Genomic DNA, 18,812 nt, shown 5'->3' on the forward strand with positions numbered 1-18,812 from the left:
TTACAGGTTCTTCGGGGCAGGGACTGTCTCAGACTGTATGTTTGTACGGTGCTTGACACAAGGGACACTATTGCAATACAGACACGATGTAGTAATAATAATAAGCATTAATAATAAACGTTACGTGTAAGCACACCCAAGGAGTGAGAATCCATTAGAAACCTAACGGTCGATTCTTATGTGCACAGCCCTGCCTCAGACTATCAAAACAATCTGCAAGTCAGAGCAATTCTTTGATGCTTTCCAGATACGTGTGAGAATCTACGTTCCTCCCCCCTCAAGTGCATGCTCTTAATAGAGAAAACGTTGCAACTATGTAACAGCAAAAATTGGAATAAATAGGGATTGTATCTTGAAGAGAATGAGAGAGCTCTCACTACATCACTGAGTTATTGTGGCTGCTATTTTTTACTATTGTTTTTGCTGTTTATAGAGTGAGAAGATGTGCCAGGTGCTTTATAGATAAAACAAAATCCCTTTAGATTTACAATCTATTAAGTTTATCCAAGAGAAGATTAAGAGGTGACTTGGTCACAGTCTGCATGTACCTACATGGGAAAGAGATTTCTTATATCTTCTTGCTGCTTCATCTAGCAAACAAAGGCATAAGGAGAACCAATGGTGGAAGACGAAGCTAGACTAATTCAGACTAGAAATACGATGCGAACTTTTAACTCTTCGGGCAGTTAACCACTGGGACAAGTTAACTGGGGATGTCATGAATTCTGCATCATTTGAATTCTTTAAATCAGGATTGAATGTCTTTCTAAGAGGCCTGCCGTAGCTCAGACCGGAGTTATGGGCCTGTTGCAGAAGTCGCTGGGTGAAGGTCTGTGGCCTGTGTGATGCAGGAAGTCAGACTTCATGATCATAAAAGTTCCTTTTGGCCTGAAACCGTGACTAAATAAACAACGTACGGATGGAGGGATGAAACACACCTAGAAGGAAGTTGATAGGACGCAGAAATTGCCTAGGCTGGATCAGATCGGTAGGTCCGTCTACTCCAGTACCCTATCACCGACAATAGCCAGCGCTATCTGCTTTACAGGAAGGTGCAAGAATCGCCACAGAAGGCAGCTATGGGATAACCTTCCAACATGCAAAATTCCCTCCCAAACCCCAATAATTAGAGGTTGACTTAAGCCCTGATACAGGAGGGTTTATATCACTTCCAAAACTCTTGCTTAGTTTATAATATTTACGGTGATAAATCTGGATAATGTTGTTTTCCATATAGCTGTCCAATCCTTTTTCTGAATCTTGCTAAACTCTGGGTCTCCACAGTATCTTGTGGCAATGAGTTCTACAGACTAATTGTACACTGTGTGAAAAAGGATTTCCTTTATCGGTTTTCCATATTTGCCCCCTTTCAATTTCACTGTCTGTCCTCTTTGTGCCATTTAAAGCTCCTCAGGTTTTGATGATGTTTTTTCTATTATCTAATTTAGAATTACACTCCCGGCCCGATTTGCATTATTTGCTACTAAATTTCATGCAGTTCATCCATGTTTTAGCACTGCTAGGGTGCAAACCCTGCCTCCAGGAACAAATATCCTGGGCCCCATTCTACTGTCAGTCCATCTTTCAGTCCTGGAGGGAATTCGCTATCCCACTACCTATATCTAAGATAGGGAGAATAGAAGGGAGCCTCCATAACAGCAGGGAACGTGATCTTGTGTGATTAGAACCCAGGATTGGCAGTCAGGACTGCTGGGTTCTATTCCTAGTTTGTTTCTGGCTGTGTAACCTTGTGCAGTCTCTGTCTGTGTAATGGGATTGATAACACTTACCTGGTCATAAGAGGGGGCAGTAGGCTTTAATCCTTTGACGTTTTTAACTGCTTTCAGATGAAAGGGCTGTATAATTGGAAAAGATAAATCTTTGGGAGTAAAACTCACCCATCTGTTTTGCAAAACTTGCCTTTAAAATTGGAACATGTAACAATTCGGTCGACAACAGGTCTGTGCATATGTGTAGCACCAGATCACTCACTCCTTGTCAGATAGCATTCTGTGTAAGCATCTCTAGTCTCGTGTGAGTCAGATTTTGAGGCGGAACACATTGTTCACCTATTTTCCCTCCATTCTCCCTCCCACCCCCGCCACGCGCACACACACACTTTGCGTGAGAGGTTACAATAAAGCAAAAGAAAGCCCTTGCGTGCTAAGGCAGCTGTGTTGAACAGATAGGACAGGTATGGGGAAGTGCTCAAGGCCCTGTGCTTACCACAGAACTCCTTCCCACCTGCAGGTCCCGATCAAACACCTCGACAGGCAGCCGGAGTGGGAAGCCATGATGTAATCTTGGGAACCCAAAACAATCGGCTCTTTCATGGCAAGACGATAACAATCAAAACAGTATGTAAGGGCCTGCCATGCAAGAATACACATGCACATTATACACTGTAGGGAATTGAAAGCTGTAGTGAAAAGGGGCTTGTTAAGAATATGTAGCCTACTTTCATAATCAGTTTGCAAAAGAATAGGCCCTTGAAAACAAGGGTTTAGGCTTATAGAAGGCTTTCTGTGCCTTGACCTTGCAAATATGTAGAGATGCCAGCTTTTTTTTTTTTTTTTTTTTAAGTGAACTAGGAATTTCCCAGCATGGTGCCATACCAATTGGCAGGCAAGATTTGCAGGGTGGAAGGTCCAGCTGCGGGTATGTGCCCCTAAGGACAAGGAATAGGTTATTTTCCTCTCCCTACAAAGAGCTGCTCCTTGGGAGAGCTTTGAGAAGTAGGATCTGCAGCTTCGTTACCTTTTCTTCCTTAACATTGAAGCAAAACTCTGTGCTCTGTTCAGGGAATGCCACAATCTTGGAGCAGAGGTGCAGGAATGATAAAAGATGTTTCCATTCCGTACGCTGGTGAGAGTCCACAGGACCAGACATCATTAGCTTCCTTGAAAATCCCCTGTGAATGTGTCCCATCTTGGGGTTCATGTTAATAAAATGGTACCTAGCTCTGATCTGCACTTTGCATCCAGGGATCTCCAAGTGCTTTTTGAAGGAGAAAAGTATAATTGCCCCTTTTTACAGTTGGGAAACGGAGGCAGAAGCATCTAAGTGATGTAGGCTCCTAAATCCCCATTTCAGAAGTGCTCTAGGCCCTCAGGAGCCTAAGTCCCTCTGACTTTCAGTGAGACGTAAGCGCCTTAGTGCCTAAGTCACTTAGGTCACGTCTGCACTGCAGCTGGGCAGGCAGACACTTGCTCGTGCTGCTTGAGTTAGCGTGCCGTGGATGTGGCGGCACAGGCTAGCTGCCCACGTCTGGACCCAGGGACTGGGCTGACCTCTGCTCGGGAAACTACCCTGTGCCACCGCCCGTGCTGCAGTGTCCGCATTGCTCTTTCTTGCCTGCCGGCTCGAGCCAAGCTCGCAGGGTCTGACGGCCCGGGCTGGGTGGCACCTGCCCAGATGCAGCATAGACACGTTTGAAAACGTGGCCTGAAGTGACTCCTCTGAGCCCCCCCTTGGCCACAGGCCCATCATGCTCCCCTTTAAACTCGCCTGTGTTTGTCCATTGGGCGATGATTGAGCAGTCGTCTTGCCATCCATGCAATGGCCGGATCCCGTTAATGTCAGATTAGTGTCTGCTTCTAATGCCCACAAAGTAAATTACTTCACCATCCTCCTGGCTTTTGGAACGGCACAAAAGACACTCATGGCTGTGCACTACATGCTGATGACTGTCCTGCTCAGATGGTTACGCTCGCTTCTCCCCTAGTCACCTGCCTCTAGCTGTCCCACCACCCACCGCACTGTACAGCAGTCACCCAGAAATGCACTTCCCCTTGGTTCAGACTGCGAGCACACGTGCTTTACAACGTGTTCTTTTTGCAATAGGAGGAATCGTTCCAAGTGTCTCCACCTATTTCCTTCATAAGGAACCCTTTGCTTTCCTGCTACACAATGCAGCTCTATTCGGTTCAGTCTCTTTCCTCCCTATTGTTTTGCAGAAAACTCTTCACCGAGGTCGGGAGAAATTGAGGTGAATATGGGGACTTGTACTGGGAGGGCCAGGCATTGGACTACAGCCTTCTTCATCTCAGCACCCAAACAGCTCTGGAGACACCCTCTTATACAAACAGAGGGGATCTCTGAGCAGTGCGTGGATGTGTCCTTGCTGCGTTGTGAAGCCAGTGAGAAGGTGTCTGTTCCCGGACGCCGTGTGCTGTTAATGAACTGTTCTCACCGCGGTACAATTAGCAATATCTGGGAAATGCTCAAGGCCTGGAAGACCAAGGATGTGAGGCTGTGGCCAAGGAGTTACAGAGAGGCAATGACCCTCCCTGTGGCGCACAGAGGCAGAGAATGGGCTTCTGGAGTGGGAGAGGTGGAAGGGGAAGCAAGGGGTCCTGTGGATGGTCAGAGGGGGAACCAGGGGCCTAGAAGAAAGTGGGATGTCCTCTGCCTGAATCTGAACACTAAATGGCAGAGCAAGGCGAGAGCAGAGAATGGAATAAGCCCAGTTTTGGAATTCAGGAATTCCCAGGTTCTAATCCCTGTCCTTCCAATAACGCCTTAGTTTTCCTGTCATCCTTAGGTGGGCTAACACTCACCTCCCTCCCCCAAGGTACTGTCATCTGTGCGTTAATCACGAATTGGATTTCCAACCACAGTTTCTCCCCCACTTCTCCCCCCCCCCCTTTTTTTTTAAAATAGTTTTAAACCACGTCTGACCCCAAAACCGAGCAGGGCTTCCTCCGTTTGATCTCTGCAGCCTGCTGCCGTCAGCGTGAGCGTGGCGCTCCTGCCAGCCTTGCAGAGCAGTACCTCCTAAAGCCCTGCCCCATTGTGCCAGCCAGGCCTGCCACCACTGAGCAGAGACAGAGAGGACGCGCGAGTGACCAGAGAGCGTGGACAGAAGAGGGAACCCAGAGGGGTGATTGTCGAGGGGATCCCACCTGGAATGGAAGGAAAGGGGAAATCCAAACGTGCACGTGTGTGAGAGAGAGAGAGCTGTATGCTGTTGCAGGAAGAAGGGCATCTTGCTGTATTTCCTCTTCGAGTATGCTCTGAATAAACGGGGGGTGGTTTGCATCAGGTCCTTGTTGTAGGGGAGTTGGGAATGGAATAAATGCTTCGGCTTTAGGCTTCTCTTCGCTAGGAATCTTTTCTCTTTGCTAAATTTGCCTTTCCCACATCTGCCGCCTCACCTCCCTCTTGCTCTAGCCCCATCACCGCTTTCTCACAGTCCCTTCTTGTTTAAAGGCAGGCCAGCAGCGAAAGGTCCTAGAGGGCTTTGCCTCCTCTCTGGGGGTGGGGCTGGGGCTGCAGGAAGGGAGGGAGAAGGAGAGCTTGGGGTTTCTTTTTGTACAGACCCCTCAGTTCACACTTCCCTCTCCCACCCATTAATTTGTTGTGGTCGGAGCTAGTAATAGCTGCTTTGTGCTCAGGCACGGGGAAGGAGGGGAAAAAAACCCAGCACGCAGACAGCAGCTCCACTGTTTTCTGTAAGGATGTTTTTTCCCCCCTCTCTTTCTCACTTGAATAACGTTTTTGATTGTAATGGTCTGTCCTGGTTAAGGAAAGCCACAGTCTGTCTTTCTCTCTCTTCTGTAAACCGTGTTAGAAGTTTAAATAACCCAGAGAGATTTTTCTCACCAGTCTTATTTTACTAATAGGAAACAAGTGTTTAAAGCAGCAAAGAGAGCTGTCAACCGCTGGCGAGAGAATGAAACCAGTCTTTGTGGGGAGGTTTCAGGTCTGCCTGGGAGTTGGGCAGTTCAGGCAGGGCCTGTGCTAGGACCCTGTACCTCAGCTCTTTGCCAGAGCTGACGTTTCTCTCCAGATTCAACGATGTCCATCTGTGGATTATTGACCACAGGAATGCCTGCTCTGGGATTGCTACCAGCGATCTCTGGGACTACGTGGTCCCTGCGGCTCTCTGGCAGGGCTTCAGTGGAGTTGTGGCCACTGTACCAGCGTTACATTTGGTCCCCTGTGTCTACTTTTAGACCCAAGTTATGGAAAACTTTATACATCTTGGGAGAAAATCCTTAGCCCCTCGGAAGTTCTAATTTGACTCTTGGTGCGGAGGTGGGACCCCTTTTATTACTGCGCTGTTGTGATGTGTTACACTGCTGCAGCACAACGGCGGGTGAAGCAATCTCATCCTGTTGCTATGCCGGGCCGTAACCGCACTGGAATGGGGTGGGAATTGGAAAGGTGGCCCGCGGGTCAACATTGCAAAAGTGGTGACCGGGGCATAAATTCACCATTTGGCGTGTCTCCATGGACTTCGGTGGAGTTGAGCTTACAGTGTCAGTGTCGAGTTTGGTCCCCTGTGTTTGTCTTAAAACCAAAGTTATGGAAAACATACAGCTTGGAAGAAATCCTAGCTCCACTGACGTCAACAGAAACTTTGCCACTGCCTTCGGTGGGGACGAGGTTTCACCCCAGGTACGCATATAGCCATGTGGTGTCTTCTCCCATGCTGCCCCATCTGCGTGGGATGTGCTCACTGCACGTATCCGCAAAGCCACCGCACCGTTCTCCTTCCAGTGTTTTCTTTAAAACGCTCCCCTGCCGTAATGCTGACAAAAAATTTGACAGTGGTTTGGCAGCTGGTGTGCTGTGGTCAGGATCAGCTCACTGTTTCTGGTGCTCTCTTATATTGTATATGCGCTATTGTTTATGGTCTTACGCTCGGATTGTAAGCTCTTTAGGGCAGGGATAGCGCCTGTTAGATATTTGCACAACCCCTAGCACAGTGGGGCCCTGGTCTCTAGACGCTACTTTAAATTAAAACCACTAATAACAATGATAATACGCATCAAAGTGAGGATGGAGCTTGGGACAGTGCTGTCTATCATCCTCTGCCACTGGTGCTAAAGGAGTTACTCTGGTAGCTGGCATCTGCAGTAGACTTTCATTTGCGTGTGCACACCCACTACTTACAGGGGAAGACAGACCTGCTTTGTCCTGTGTGGTTTTATAGTTGGGCAAGTCAGCTTCTCTGCCTATATAACGGCTCTAATCATACTGCACATCTCCGCCTCGCTGTCATGTCCTAGCGCTAAATGAGTGAACGCTGGTGAAACTTGCCAACGTCCTCTCACGAAAAGGTGCTGTAGGAATTCAGAGGGTTAGTACGTTTCACCCGGGGTAAATTCCCAATGGTCAGTGCTTCTTTTCACAGTAAATACTCTGATTTCTTACCTTCCACTGACCTTTAGGGGGGAAAAAAGGAGAATTTGTCTTTTTTCGAGAAGGGGGGAAGAAAATCCAACACTGAGAAATCTTGTACCTTTTTTGTTTCCATCAAAAATTTGAGATGAATGTGCATGAGGTGTGGGCGCGCACTAGTGAGTTCTGCCTTTAGTTGCAGCCTGGATTATTAAATTCAGAATTGTAAGTGGTAGAGGGAAGCAGCGCTGACACACGAAAGCTCAGGTAGAGATAAAAACTGAGGCACATCTGTATAAACATATGGGTGCTGGTTCAAGCCTGGCTTAGCAGAAGGTGCTGCAGGTTGGGACTGAGCTGCAGTGCGGAGCTGTGTGGTGTCTCAGGGCTGGATTAGGAAGCAGCAGTGCAGGGGAGCGGGAGTGTAAGCGATGGCAGAGTATGGGTGGAGGAGGAGGGTTATGATAGGGAAGCACTGAGACTTCTTGGCACAGCTGCAGAAGGAGAAAAGCTTGTTCATCCTTTGCCCAGACTATGCCCTCCAGCATTCTTAGTCCTTAGTGTTCATGAGCATCAAACCCAATTGTCAAATGTGTGTGTAGTGGGGGGAGATAAGTGAAACTTTTGTTTCCTTTCCAAGGATAGTTGGTGGAAACCTCACGCGAAAAGAGATTGCAAAGGGGTGGGAATAGCTTTCCTGAACTGGAGCACTTTGAGATTCAGTAGGCAGATAATGGCACACATGTTCGGCGAGCCCATGGTTTTGTAACAACCATCCCGGTGCCACCATGACAAGATTTTTATGTAACCAACTTGGCATGGGAAACGTGTGCATCTGTAGCTATATTGAAACTCTCCAATTCTTATTGCAAACCAAAGCTCCATCCTGGTTTATTCTCCTGGAGGTGCTTGACAGGTTTATGTATTTACATTGCAGTACCTTCGGGGTTTGTTTAAATATGTTTATTTTTATTTATTCTCTCTTGACAGTTCCTGGTGGGGGTTGGGGGCATCAAGAGAGGCAGCTCTGTGAGCAGGCATTTTTTTTAAAACTGGGTTGCAAAAGTGATTGGGCACCAAACCAGAGCTGCCATATAAACAATGCTTAAAAAAAAAAACCCAGCCTCCCTTTCTAAATGCCGAAATATGATTTCCACGTAGGTCTTTTTCAGCAGGTCCCTATGTTGTGCCAGTGAAAAATCTGCAGAGCAATGCGCACAAAGCCACGTAAGCTTATCTGCGAAAGCAATGTTCTGCCCTTGTGAAATTGGTGTGTCCTCTTGAGCTTTGGGTTGTGACATCACATTGCAGTCTCGTTATGTTCCAATGGGATTTGTGAGGCAGGGAAGAGGCGCTCGTGATTCCTTGCAGGACACCCATGAGAACATGGGGCTCTCCTGGGAAATTTGGGGTGAGTGGAGAGACTCAGCTATAGCTGCTGTTTCCTGCACCTGTGTAGGTGCCTAGGATAACGACCAAGGGTTTTCTCTGAGTGAGTCCTCCCAGATTCCTGAGGCTAACGAAGACGGTCAGGCACAGTGGTGGACATCTTGGGAGAAAGTGACCTAGTCGGCAGTCGACCTGGAGCATCTAAGCATGATTTCTGGCTCACAATTTGCTGCCGTGTGGCAACCTTCCGTTCTTTGGAGCCTGCACAGCTAACTCTGGTATTCTTAAAAACCAGGGCGTTGCCAGCGCCTCGCCGGCCCTAAGTCAAAGATAGAAATCCTCAGCATTGCTTGGGAGAGCAAGACCTCTCTCAAGCAGATTGGGGTTCTTAAATATTTGAAAAGGGGTCTTCGGTCAGAAGGTGCTAGGGTTGGTTGGTGGGCTCTTCCATGAAAAAGAGCAGTCACTGCCTGAGAGATTTTGAGCAAGTCAGCTGATCTCTCAGTGCCTCAGCTGCCTCAGTTTGGGATGTTCATGAGAGGGGCCAATGCTCAGCTCTGGCGGAGGACTTATTCCACCCATTGCTACTGTCAGCAGGCTAACAACACTCCGGTAAACGCTGAGCCCCACACGCACCGGGACTTGCATGCGTACGGTTTACACCTCAGCTCACAGTTACATCTAAGTGAGAAATCTTTGCCCTCCTAATACGCTTCCCTTGTTTGATCTGAGGTGCTCAGAGGGCCATGCTAACAAACTCTGTGAGGTAGGTAGGGGGCTGTCATTTGACCCACTCTACAGAGAGGGGAAACTGAGGCAGAGAGAGGTTAAATCAGACAGCAAGGTGTAGTGGCAAAGCCAGGAATTGATCCCAGGAGTCCTGATTCCTAGCCCCCTGTCAAAAACCACCATCCTCAAAGCAGTTTTAGGAATAAATGAACTGGCTGTCTTTTGTCTTTACCCTCCCCTTGAGAGAGGCCGCCCTTCCCTTCCACTTACATGGAAATGTCCATGGTACGGCCCCTTTGCACTGGGTAGGCACCTCTTTTTGCAAGCGAGGTGCTGTTGACATGGCCGGCTGCTGTGAGAAGCAGCAGAGATCCCATTTGCAGCAACGTGGTTTAGTGGAGAGGAAGGGTGGTCCAGTGGTTAAGGCGCTGGCCTGGGACTCGAGAGAGCTGGGCGTAGATCCTGATTTGCCACGGATGTTCTCTGTGAGCTTGGGCAAGGCACTTTGCCTCTCTGCCTCCCTCGCTCCCTGTAAAATGGGCATGATAGCCCGGCGTTACCTCCTGGAGATGTTGAGGATGAGCATGTGAAATAATATTGAAGGCTCAGATATTAGCGTAACGTGAGCATAGGACTCTGGGCATCTGACTAGCAGAGAGATCCTGGGTGAGTCACTTCTCTTTGTACCTCTGTCCCCTTCTGCAAAGTAAGGAGTAACACATCCTTATTTCACAGGGCAGGGGGGTGCTCAGCGTCATGAAATGCTTCGAGATGCAGCAGTGAAAGGAGCGGGAGGAGGGCGAAGTGTGTGGGATCAATGACTCTTTATTCTGGTTGATTGTTAAAGCCGGGAGGTAAGTTCTCTGCGGGTCTAGAAAGGGCTGATTTCCCCCCACCCCCCAAACTCCTTTTAAAGCGACCGTCTGTTAGCTGTGCACGGAGCAGCTTCTATAGGAGGTGGGCTCTGCATGGCTGCGTGCATTGCCCGGGGTGGTGGGCGGTTTTGGTTGGTTTGACAGCTGTGGTAACGTGCAAGATGCTTCCTGTCCTGTTCCCCCATCACCGCCCCGACACAGCCTGGTCTGGCACCGCCAGTGGGGGTGGTCTCTGGTACTGGCTCAGTTCTGTTCTGCTGTCAGCAGACGCGAGTCCCAGCAGTTGAAACATGCAGTGGTTCTACAATAGTCTGAGGAGAGGAGAACCCCCCCACCCAACCCTGCCCTGGCTTTCCTACAGTGGTGAAAGTCCAAGAAGACGCAAATGGGGCAATGCATGTTCATGGAGTCCTGAGAGTTTGTCTCTTCTTCCCCTGGACCCCGAACCACCCTCATCATAAAGCTTTTTTCTTTTTGTCACTTGGCAAAGCTGGGCTCCACACAGGCTGACGTTTTTAATGACGTTATTGCCAAGTGCTCTCTTCTCCCTTCCCAGCCTCCTTCCCTCCCCCACTCCAGGGTTGCCAACCGTCTGTAAATGTACAGACAAGCAGTAACACAAATGTACAACTTTAACACTGTCGCTAAACCCGTAAATAAACGAAAATGTCTGTCAAATTGGGTAGAAATCCAACATGTTGTATTTTGACATGGATTGTCGTCGTTCAGAATCGCTTCTTGTATCGTAAAACTACACCGATCATGACTTTATCATTTCTAGTATTGCACATGCCCAAAGAACCCGACTGATCAATTAACTGCAGCCAAAACCATTGCGTAATTCCAGATTCCTGTGTACAGAATATCACGAATGAGTACACACTTTTGTGCTATTGTTGTGTTGTTTATGGTATTTTTAGCGATGTCAGTAAAACGTTTACCGTGTCAGTAAAAAAAAGATCAACTTCAGATCTTCATGTCAGTAAAAAACTAAAATGCAAGGTTGGCAACCCTGCCGCACTCCCCTTGACTTGCCCACTCTCCCAGTCATCCAGGCGCTTTGTGCTCCAAACGGGGAGCCTGCCATCCTCGCTGCCGTACCAGCTGCATGTTTGCATTTCGGCCTTCCAAAGTGCGTCTCTAGGCTCTGCAGCATCCATCTCTCAGCACGGCGCCGTCAGAACCGGCATCTCCTCATGCAAGGCAGTCGGCTTTCAGGCTTCAGAATCCTGCCTCCTTGCAGTTGAAGGGCTGTGGTTAGCGCCGTCACAAAATCGGAGGCCAACAAGCAAAACCACAATCACTTTCCCTGCTAGCTCGGTTGGTAGGAGCCAGCCGCCGTAGCTGAACCGGATGCTTTCCTGCCCGTGTTAACTGCTAGCCTCTGGAGCAGCAAGTGAGCAAGAGGGAAGCTGGGAGCATTCACTGCTACAGCCCCTCATGACAGCGTGGCTGCCAGAATGTAACTCACGGACCTGTCCGGGCCTGTCTCTCCGTGTTGATTCCCTGGCACTGTGCTTTGGACACCGCCGCTGTCCCAAGGCCGGTCACCAGCTCACACAGCTGATGTTCAGGGGGGCTGTCTCCAACGCAGCCAGGAGGGAAGCAGAAAAGCAGGGCTGGGATGGGAGTGAAAGCAGCAGCTCTGCGGCTGGTGCAGGTCCGGAACCACAGCTGGTAACGTGACTCCTGCAACCTATATCATGAGTTGGAGACTCAGACGCCAGTTCTGTTTCATTCGACCACCTGCAGGCTTTGGACCGGTTGGTGCCTGGTTTAACATCTCAGCTGACGGGTGGTGCATCTGGGGACCTTATAGCAGCAGGCTATAGGCTTGAGGCTGCAGCCTTCCTAGCGCGGCGTGCTTCTCCCCTCTGGGTGAGCCGGACTGTGAATGTGGTCAGGGTTTCTTGATATAGTATTTATGTTTTATAAAAGCCTGTAGGTTAAAAACACACGGCCCTACGGCTACGAGCCACACGCGGGAGGTGATAAAAGCAAACAATAGGGTGACTGTGCAAGAGTGCAGACAATAGGGGAGATGAACAGTAAATGAGAAGGATTAACCTCTGCATTATCTGATGTAGGCTGAAACCGGAGCTTCTCTGACAGGACCTCCCACAACAGTAGAGGCATCTCAGAGAGGGGGAAGCCTGCCCCTTTTGGAGAGCTAGCAAAACAGGGCTGCCTCTGACGACTGGTGGGGAGTCCTGTTTGCATCTGCGGGTGTAGCCCAGCGTGTCCTTTCATTCCTCTTCGTATGGCACCAACTGGGATGAGTGGGATGAGCTGCATTCTGGTGGTAACTGGGGTAATCCATCAATTGGTCCCTGGAGCCCTGTCTAGTGGAAGTAGGGTTCACAATACTGCCTGGGTCTGGAGTGCATTCCCAAAGTGGAGCAGACAGGGAGAGTGTATCTGTACTGCACGGGGCTCCTTTGCACCCCATGTGGAGCCGAAAGGGACCCAACAATCTGCCCCACCCGTGTTCACTTCCTGCAACATACCCCAAATTCCATGGCTCTGCATCTCCTGCAGGGACCCCTTCATCCTCCCATCTTTGCCATTCCTTAATTAGTCAGTGGGTCACTCACGAACAACCTGAGGCTCTCCCTCTTCAACGGCCAGGCGTAGGGGTCAAGGGTTCGGCGCACAAGGCTGGGAGTTAGAAAGTCTTGGGGTTTGACTGTCTGGTTGTGTCTTTGGGCAAATCCTTTCATCTCATTCTCCGTTGCTTCCAGGAGTTGATGGATGGATGCGAAGCACTTTGAAGACGAAACTTGCTACAGAAGTGCCCTGTGTTCGCATGATTAGATTAGTCCCCAAGGGCCGGGAGCGTTTGCATTAAAGAGACGTACTTAATAACTTGTTTTGTATGGCCTGCCCTGTCCTCCCCCTCTCCCAGGAATGATAGATAACATACGTTACTTTTATTTCGCTAGGAACTTAGCAATTGGGATTGGAATTCAGAATTTCCCAGAAGGCCTTGCTGTCAGCCTTCCTTTGCGTGGCGCCGGATTTTCGACATGGAGAGCGTTTTGGTAAGTAGGGCTCCTCCTAAAAAGTTCTTCAAGCTTTGAAACGTGTCTGTCGAGCCCTCGTCCGGCTGCCGTTGCCGCATGGCTGCCTATAATGCGCTGCTTTCCATGAAGTGCCTTGTTACTAGCTCCTATTCAGACTCATCAAGGGCTTGGCTGTGTTTGGGGACTGTGCTTGGCTGTGTGTCCTCCCGCCTGTGTGCACCGGGTGGCGGCTCTCAGAGCAGCGCAGGAGCCTGGGTCTTGCTGGTCCGGTGACGCTACGTTCAACTCCTGCCATTTTCGCAGCGATCAGACGTTGTGGGGCAAGCCGCGGGCACAACTTGCATCCGTTCCAACTTCGTACAAGGAAGACAAACGCTGGTCTGTTCTGCCTCATGCGGCCACGCCGCTGCTGCCGAATGGGCGAGATTTGAACTGTAAATCCTCGCGAGCGGTGGCTGCAGGTACCTTCCGATGGGGTGGAATCCGCAGGCCAAAGGAAGACAAAGAGATGGACAAAAGAGAGAGCGAGTGCGATGCTCAACTAGTGTTTCTGCTGCCTGCGGACTCACTTCTCCTGAGGGCCGACCCCCTTCGTCTGCTCTCCTGCATCACATCTCTGAGGCTGTTCAGAGAAGGTGTGTCAAGGCCAGAGCCTTTGCCACAACTCTGGCTTTCTTTGTCGCTCCAACAGATTGATAGAAATTTAACTTCTGACCTTAAAGTTACCTTCTCTGCACGGCACGGCACGGGCAGGGGCAGGGCAGTCCTTTCTGGCTTGTTTTAAGGCCTGGCCATGCTAAAATGCAACCATGTTTCCTGTGACCAGTTTTTGATGTTCTTCTCTGACCCGCTTGTGCCAAACGTGGTTGTTCACACTGCTACCATCTGTTGCCCATGTTTGTGCCACCACACCTACCACCCTGGTCCGGGTTTTTTTTAACCCAATTGGGATCATCTCAGTGCATGCTGGGAAATTCTGGGCCACCATCCCCGTAGTGTCACAGCAGACAACAGCACCTAAAGGACATCGGCACAAAACAGCACTGGTGGCAGAATGGGTAGGTGCATTCTGGGATGTCTGACCAGACAGAGAGGTGGGAGGAAGGAATTAGACTGGCACGGTTAAGAGATCTAGGTGCTGCAAAGAAACCAGGGTGTTGGACCAGTTACAGGAGGACAATGTAGGCCACCAACAAAGGGAAAACACTGTTAGCATCCACAGTTAAGGACAGTAGAGCCATGCCATCAGCTGGCTGCACAGTCAGTAAAACACCGTAGCACGGATAGGACCTAGAGAGGGAAAATGGACCGGATCTGAAGGGATCCCATCTCTAGAATTCCCTCAGCCGTGGACCAGTGCTTAATGGAGGGGAGGGTATCAATTGGGGGAGAGGAGAGACCCATTGTGGGGGAAACGAGAGGATTATTTGCCTGCATGGAGCCAGATGTTCCCAGCTCTGTCTGCAGCCTTTCATCACCTTCCAGATTAAGGGAGGGGACCTGTCTTCTGCTGTGTTTGTTCATGAAGAGCTCAGCTGCTCTCGCTTGTTGTGCAAGGGCTGGTAAACATCTCGTTTTCTTCACGCAGGGGGCGGCGGTGAGGAAGCAGGGTTGCATCCGCTCAGCGCTCTTAAAAGCAGGGCAGCCTAATGCTACTCAGAGCCTGCATTTACAGATGTCATAGCTCCATTCAGAGGGAGATAGCCAGAGCCAGAGTGGGACAATTGGACGCAAGGGGGTCCAACAAACACCTGTGCTACGCTGGGTACAAAAAGGGGTCACAGAAGGTTTTCCTGTGTCCTTTCAGGGCTTCACCAGTGACCTTTGATCTTGGCTCTTTTGCAGGTACGGACAGCTAAGTGGCATGGTGGAGCCTTTAGCTGGTGTCTTCGGTGCCTTTGCCGTGGTGCTGGCGGAGCCCCTCCTCCCCTATGCTTTGGGCTTTGCCGCCGGTGCTATGGTCTACGTGGTCATGGATGACATCATACCCGAGGCACAAACCAGGTGAGAGAAATTCCTCTGCACCCTGGCTGCCCACACCCTGAAGCCGTGTTCTTTGGCTGGCCTTCGCTTGTGACTAAAACCGCTTTCCTTCCTGGTCCCCTTGAAGGGAGTGTAGTAGTGCAGAGAAAGCATTTGGGGTCTGATCCATGGGGATGATGGGGCATTTGCAATAAGAGGGCACGGACCACTTTACAAGTTAGCGCTGTGAGCAGCATTTCAGTCATTTGCCAACATCTGTTGCACCTCAGAGATGTGTTTTTAAAGAACTGCGGTTCCCTGCACGCCCCGGCTAATGCCATGTGTCGCACATGTGTGAAAGCCCCTTTCCAACAAGCAACAGGATGCAATGGCGTAATGGGCTGTAAGGAGGTTGGCTGCTTTCCTTATTTGTGGTGCAAGATTGGCAGAATTTTGCTGCCGTCGTTGTTTCAGACCGGGGAATGTTCTTGGAGAAGAGTTATTTTTTAATGCATTTGCTTTGACGAAGGAATTATCAGGTTGCAGTTCACTGAATTTGTTTGAGCTGCGGCAGGAGTGACTCTTTAAGATGTTTGTCTTTTCGAGCTGTCCCTCAATACCTACGGCTTGAAATTGTTTCCACTGAACAGTTATATTGCAATAACGCTATGCCCAAACCTGGTTGGACCCCTTTGTGCTAGCTACAGTGTGAAAATTCTATGAAGGACTGTCCTGCCTGTGAAGAGTTTACAGTCTAAAAAATGAGATGCAACAGGTCGATGAGAGAAACAAATAGAGCGGGATGGGAGAGATGCATAACAAACAAATACAGTGGGACGTGCACAATTCTTAACCAATCCGCAGCAGTGATCACAGCTGTAAAGCTACTTGCTGTGATGGGAGTCTTCACCCCCACCTATAGCCTGGGTGTGTCTGTCCTCTCTGACTCCTGTTATTGCCTCAGTGAGACTTTGGAGGAGAAAACTGCGTTAGATATCCGTGGTTAAGAGTCTCAAAGCCACCGAGGAGTCGGAGACATGTCCCCTGTTAATTTTAATGGAATTGCATGTCTAGATCCCCAAGATGGCTCAGCCTGGTTCAGGGGCAGAGGGAGCTCAAGCTTAGTTGCTGGATCAGCTTGGATGAGTCTTCTTTTGACTGGAGGAAGGGGTCAGCATGGGTTGAGACATTCCAAAGTCCTTTTTATTCCCCCATTTCTTTGAAGATTCTCTGTTTTTCACAGGTGAGACGTAAAGACAGTTCTCTTGTCAGCCTGAAAGAACGTTCTGAAACAGAGGCGCTCACGCTCTCTCCTTTCCTCCTTGCAGTGGCAACGGGAAGCTGGCTTCCTGGACCTCGATCGTAGGGTTTGTGGTGATGATGTCCCTGGATGTTGGACTTGGATAATGGCGGATCACTGTTGGCCAACGGAAGATGACATCTGAGCAACTTGCGTGGTAGCAGTTGGAACTGGAAACGTTTTTTCTTCTAGATATTTTTTGTATATATATATTGATCAAGTTTGGTGTTGATTACCTATGACTTCGTAATTTTTTATTTTATTTTTTTGCTGTAACGTACCATTGATTGTTTTCAAAGCACAAAGGTTGGTGGCTCCTTCCAGGCCCTGAGTTTCCTTTGCCACCAAATTCTTTCTCTTGTCAACTGGGTCGTCGATAAGACACATATCAGCTAGGCTGCAGTTTGCTGTTTACTTTTTCTCCAGTTTTCTGGCATTTCCATAACAGTCAGAGCTCTTTTGCTTTTGACCAACCTTGTTCTGTAGGCAGCTAGAGAGTCACAATCAGATGTCTAAACAGGCTCCTGATTAAATAGCAGAACAACTGACGGGTAAATTTGTGAAGGTGTCTGAAATTCTGACCTCTATGTTGGAAATGTGCAACCAGCACTAAGATGGGAACCTGCACAAATAGGTGTGTAGCAGCATGTCTAACACATTCTGCTGGGGCTTGGGAACATTTTAGTGGCATCAGCTATTTTGATGGATACAAGTAATCTGAACCAACAAAAAAAAGAAACCTTGTGAGAATCATATCAGGATATAGAAGCTGAGACGAGATCTGTTTCCCCTGCTGGAAACGTTGTCTTAATGGGGCCTTCCTCCGGTTTAGTCCAATGGGCAAATCTTTGCTTCTTTAAAAAGTTGAAAGAAGACAGCTGTTTTGTAGTGTGCAATCTTCTAGCGTGTAAGTTGTGGTTATACAGATTTGTTCATAAGGTCCTATGTGACTCTGTTGTATAGCAGGAACCATTTCCAACTGGGGCCTGTCGTTTTGTTTCAGAAATTGCTGAGCAATTGCTGTTTTCTGGTTGCTCTTTTAAATCACTGAGTGAAAATCTCCAGGAAGTGTTTGTTTATGCTCTTCCCGGAGGTTAGCCTGTTCGAATGCCACCTCCACGGTCCCCCAGTGAGGAAGTCAGCATTAGCTCTGGAAGGACAAATTTGGTCCTCACGACAACTCTCATTTTCCCCTGCACGCAGCCGATTCATTCCTTAGCCAATCTGAACAGTCAGCAATGTGCCACCTCGGTGTGTTTTTTTCCCTACCACTTGGTTTGTCTAACAATGATTTCTGAACATGCAAAGTAACTTGTTTTAATAAATCAGGAGCAAGCCCTGCTCCTCTTAGATGGACATGCAGTCACACAATGAGCATGAGGGAATTGGACTGTTTCATACTAAGCTGAATAATCTAAAGCAGAAGTTAAGATAATGACGGAAAATACACATCCATGTTCACTTTCTAGGCAGGCTGTTCTCCCCGTTAAAATGGTGTTTGATTAGACATTTGGGCAGGCACAGTAAATAGCTGGATTGCCTGGCTGATATCTAGACAGAGCAAGCCCTTTAGGGTTATGTTTGTAAGTGTATGCTCCCGATTCACTCTTGAGAGTCATGGGCCCTGTATGCTGGAGACAGTCTCCCAGTAAACGATCACTAGATCCCCCTAGAGAGGCTGTTGGAGTGCAGGCAGGGGGAATAGACACTAATGAACTAAGTTAAAACCATGGAATTGCTGTTGGGTTCAGTTCGTTGGCAGGATTGTTGGTATTTATTTGTATGTAGTTCTGGGTAGTACAAAAATGCTGGTTGCCAATGGACCTGACCTTTTAACTGTGATTAGTTTAAATAAACGGGATATTCAGAGGTTTGCTGACTTATTTTGCGTCAGTCAGTCCTTCCCTTTTCTTCTCCTCCCTGTGTTGTATTACGTTCCTTCCTCTTAATTCAATTCTTTATGTTTTGCCTGAAGACTTTGTTCTGAGATGGTTCAGAAATAACGCAGCTCAAGCTGCAACAAACACATCCCCGCCGACCGTCACCAAAGAGTAATCTCTTCTAAGAGCAGTCCTATCAGCTGGCATCAATATCCAGATTCATGCTGCAGGGAGTTCACTGTTCTTTGGATTTGCCATGCCAGGTCACATCATTGACCCATCAAGTCCTGCATCTGATACTGGTCAGTTCCAGAGGCTTTGAAGAAATAATAATACCAAAAAAAAAAAAATGTCCTAGAGAGTAGGGGTGAAATCCAGGAAAGGGAGTTTTGCCATGGACGTCAGTGGAACCAAGATGTCATCTCTGGTCTCCATACAACAAATCTACCATCACAAGGGGTGTTAATAGTCAGCTTCGTTGGCAGTTTTAGCAGAGGCCAAGGATGAAATGGGAACAGAAGGTGAT

General features: G+C 48.7%; 1 protein-coding gene across 2 annotated transcripts in view; it reads left to right on the forward strand.

Annotated features, from left to right (window-relative positions):
- SLC39A11 (solute carrier family 39 member 11) overlaps positions 1–18,275 on the forward strand; it is a 221,063-nt gene extending 202,788 nt beyond the window's left edge. For both annotated transcript variants that reach the window (XM_067547295.1, XM_067547296.1), the window contains exons 8-10: positions 13,064–13,162; positions 14,990–15,148; positions 16,435–18,275. In XM_067547295.1, coding sequence (XP_067403396.1) covers positions 13,064–13,162; positions 14,990–15,148; positions 16,435–16,513 — 337 coding nt within the window. In that variant the 3' untranslated portion in view covers positions 16,514–18,275. The remainder of the gene's footprint in view (positions 1–13,063; positions 13,163–14,989; positions 15,149–16,434) is intronic.
- Positions 18,276–18,812: the final 537 nt, after the last annotated feature.

The sequence above is a fragment of the Emydura macquarii genome, unplaced genomic scaffold (genome assembly GCF_026122565.2).
Source record: "Emydura macquarii macquarii isolate MOO-44397 ecotype Brisbane River unplaced genomic scaffold, CSIRO-AGI_Emac_v2 contig_1230, whole genome shotgun sequence".
Lineage (NCBI taxonomy): Eukaryota > Metazoa > Chordata > Testudines > Chelidae > Emydura > Emydura macquarii.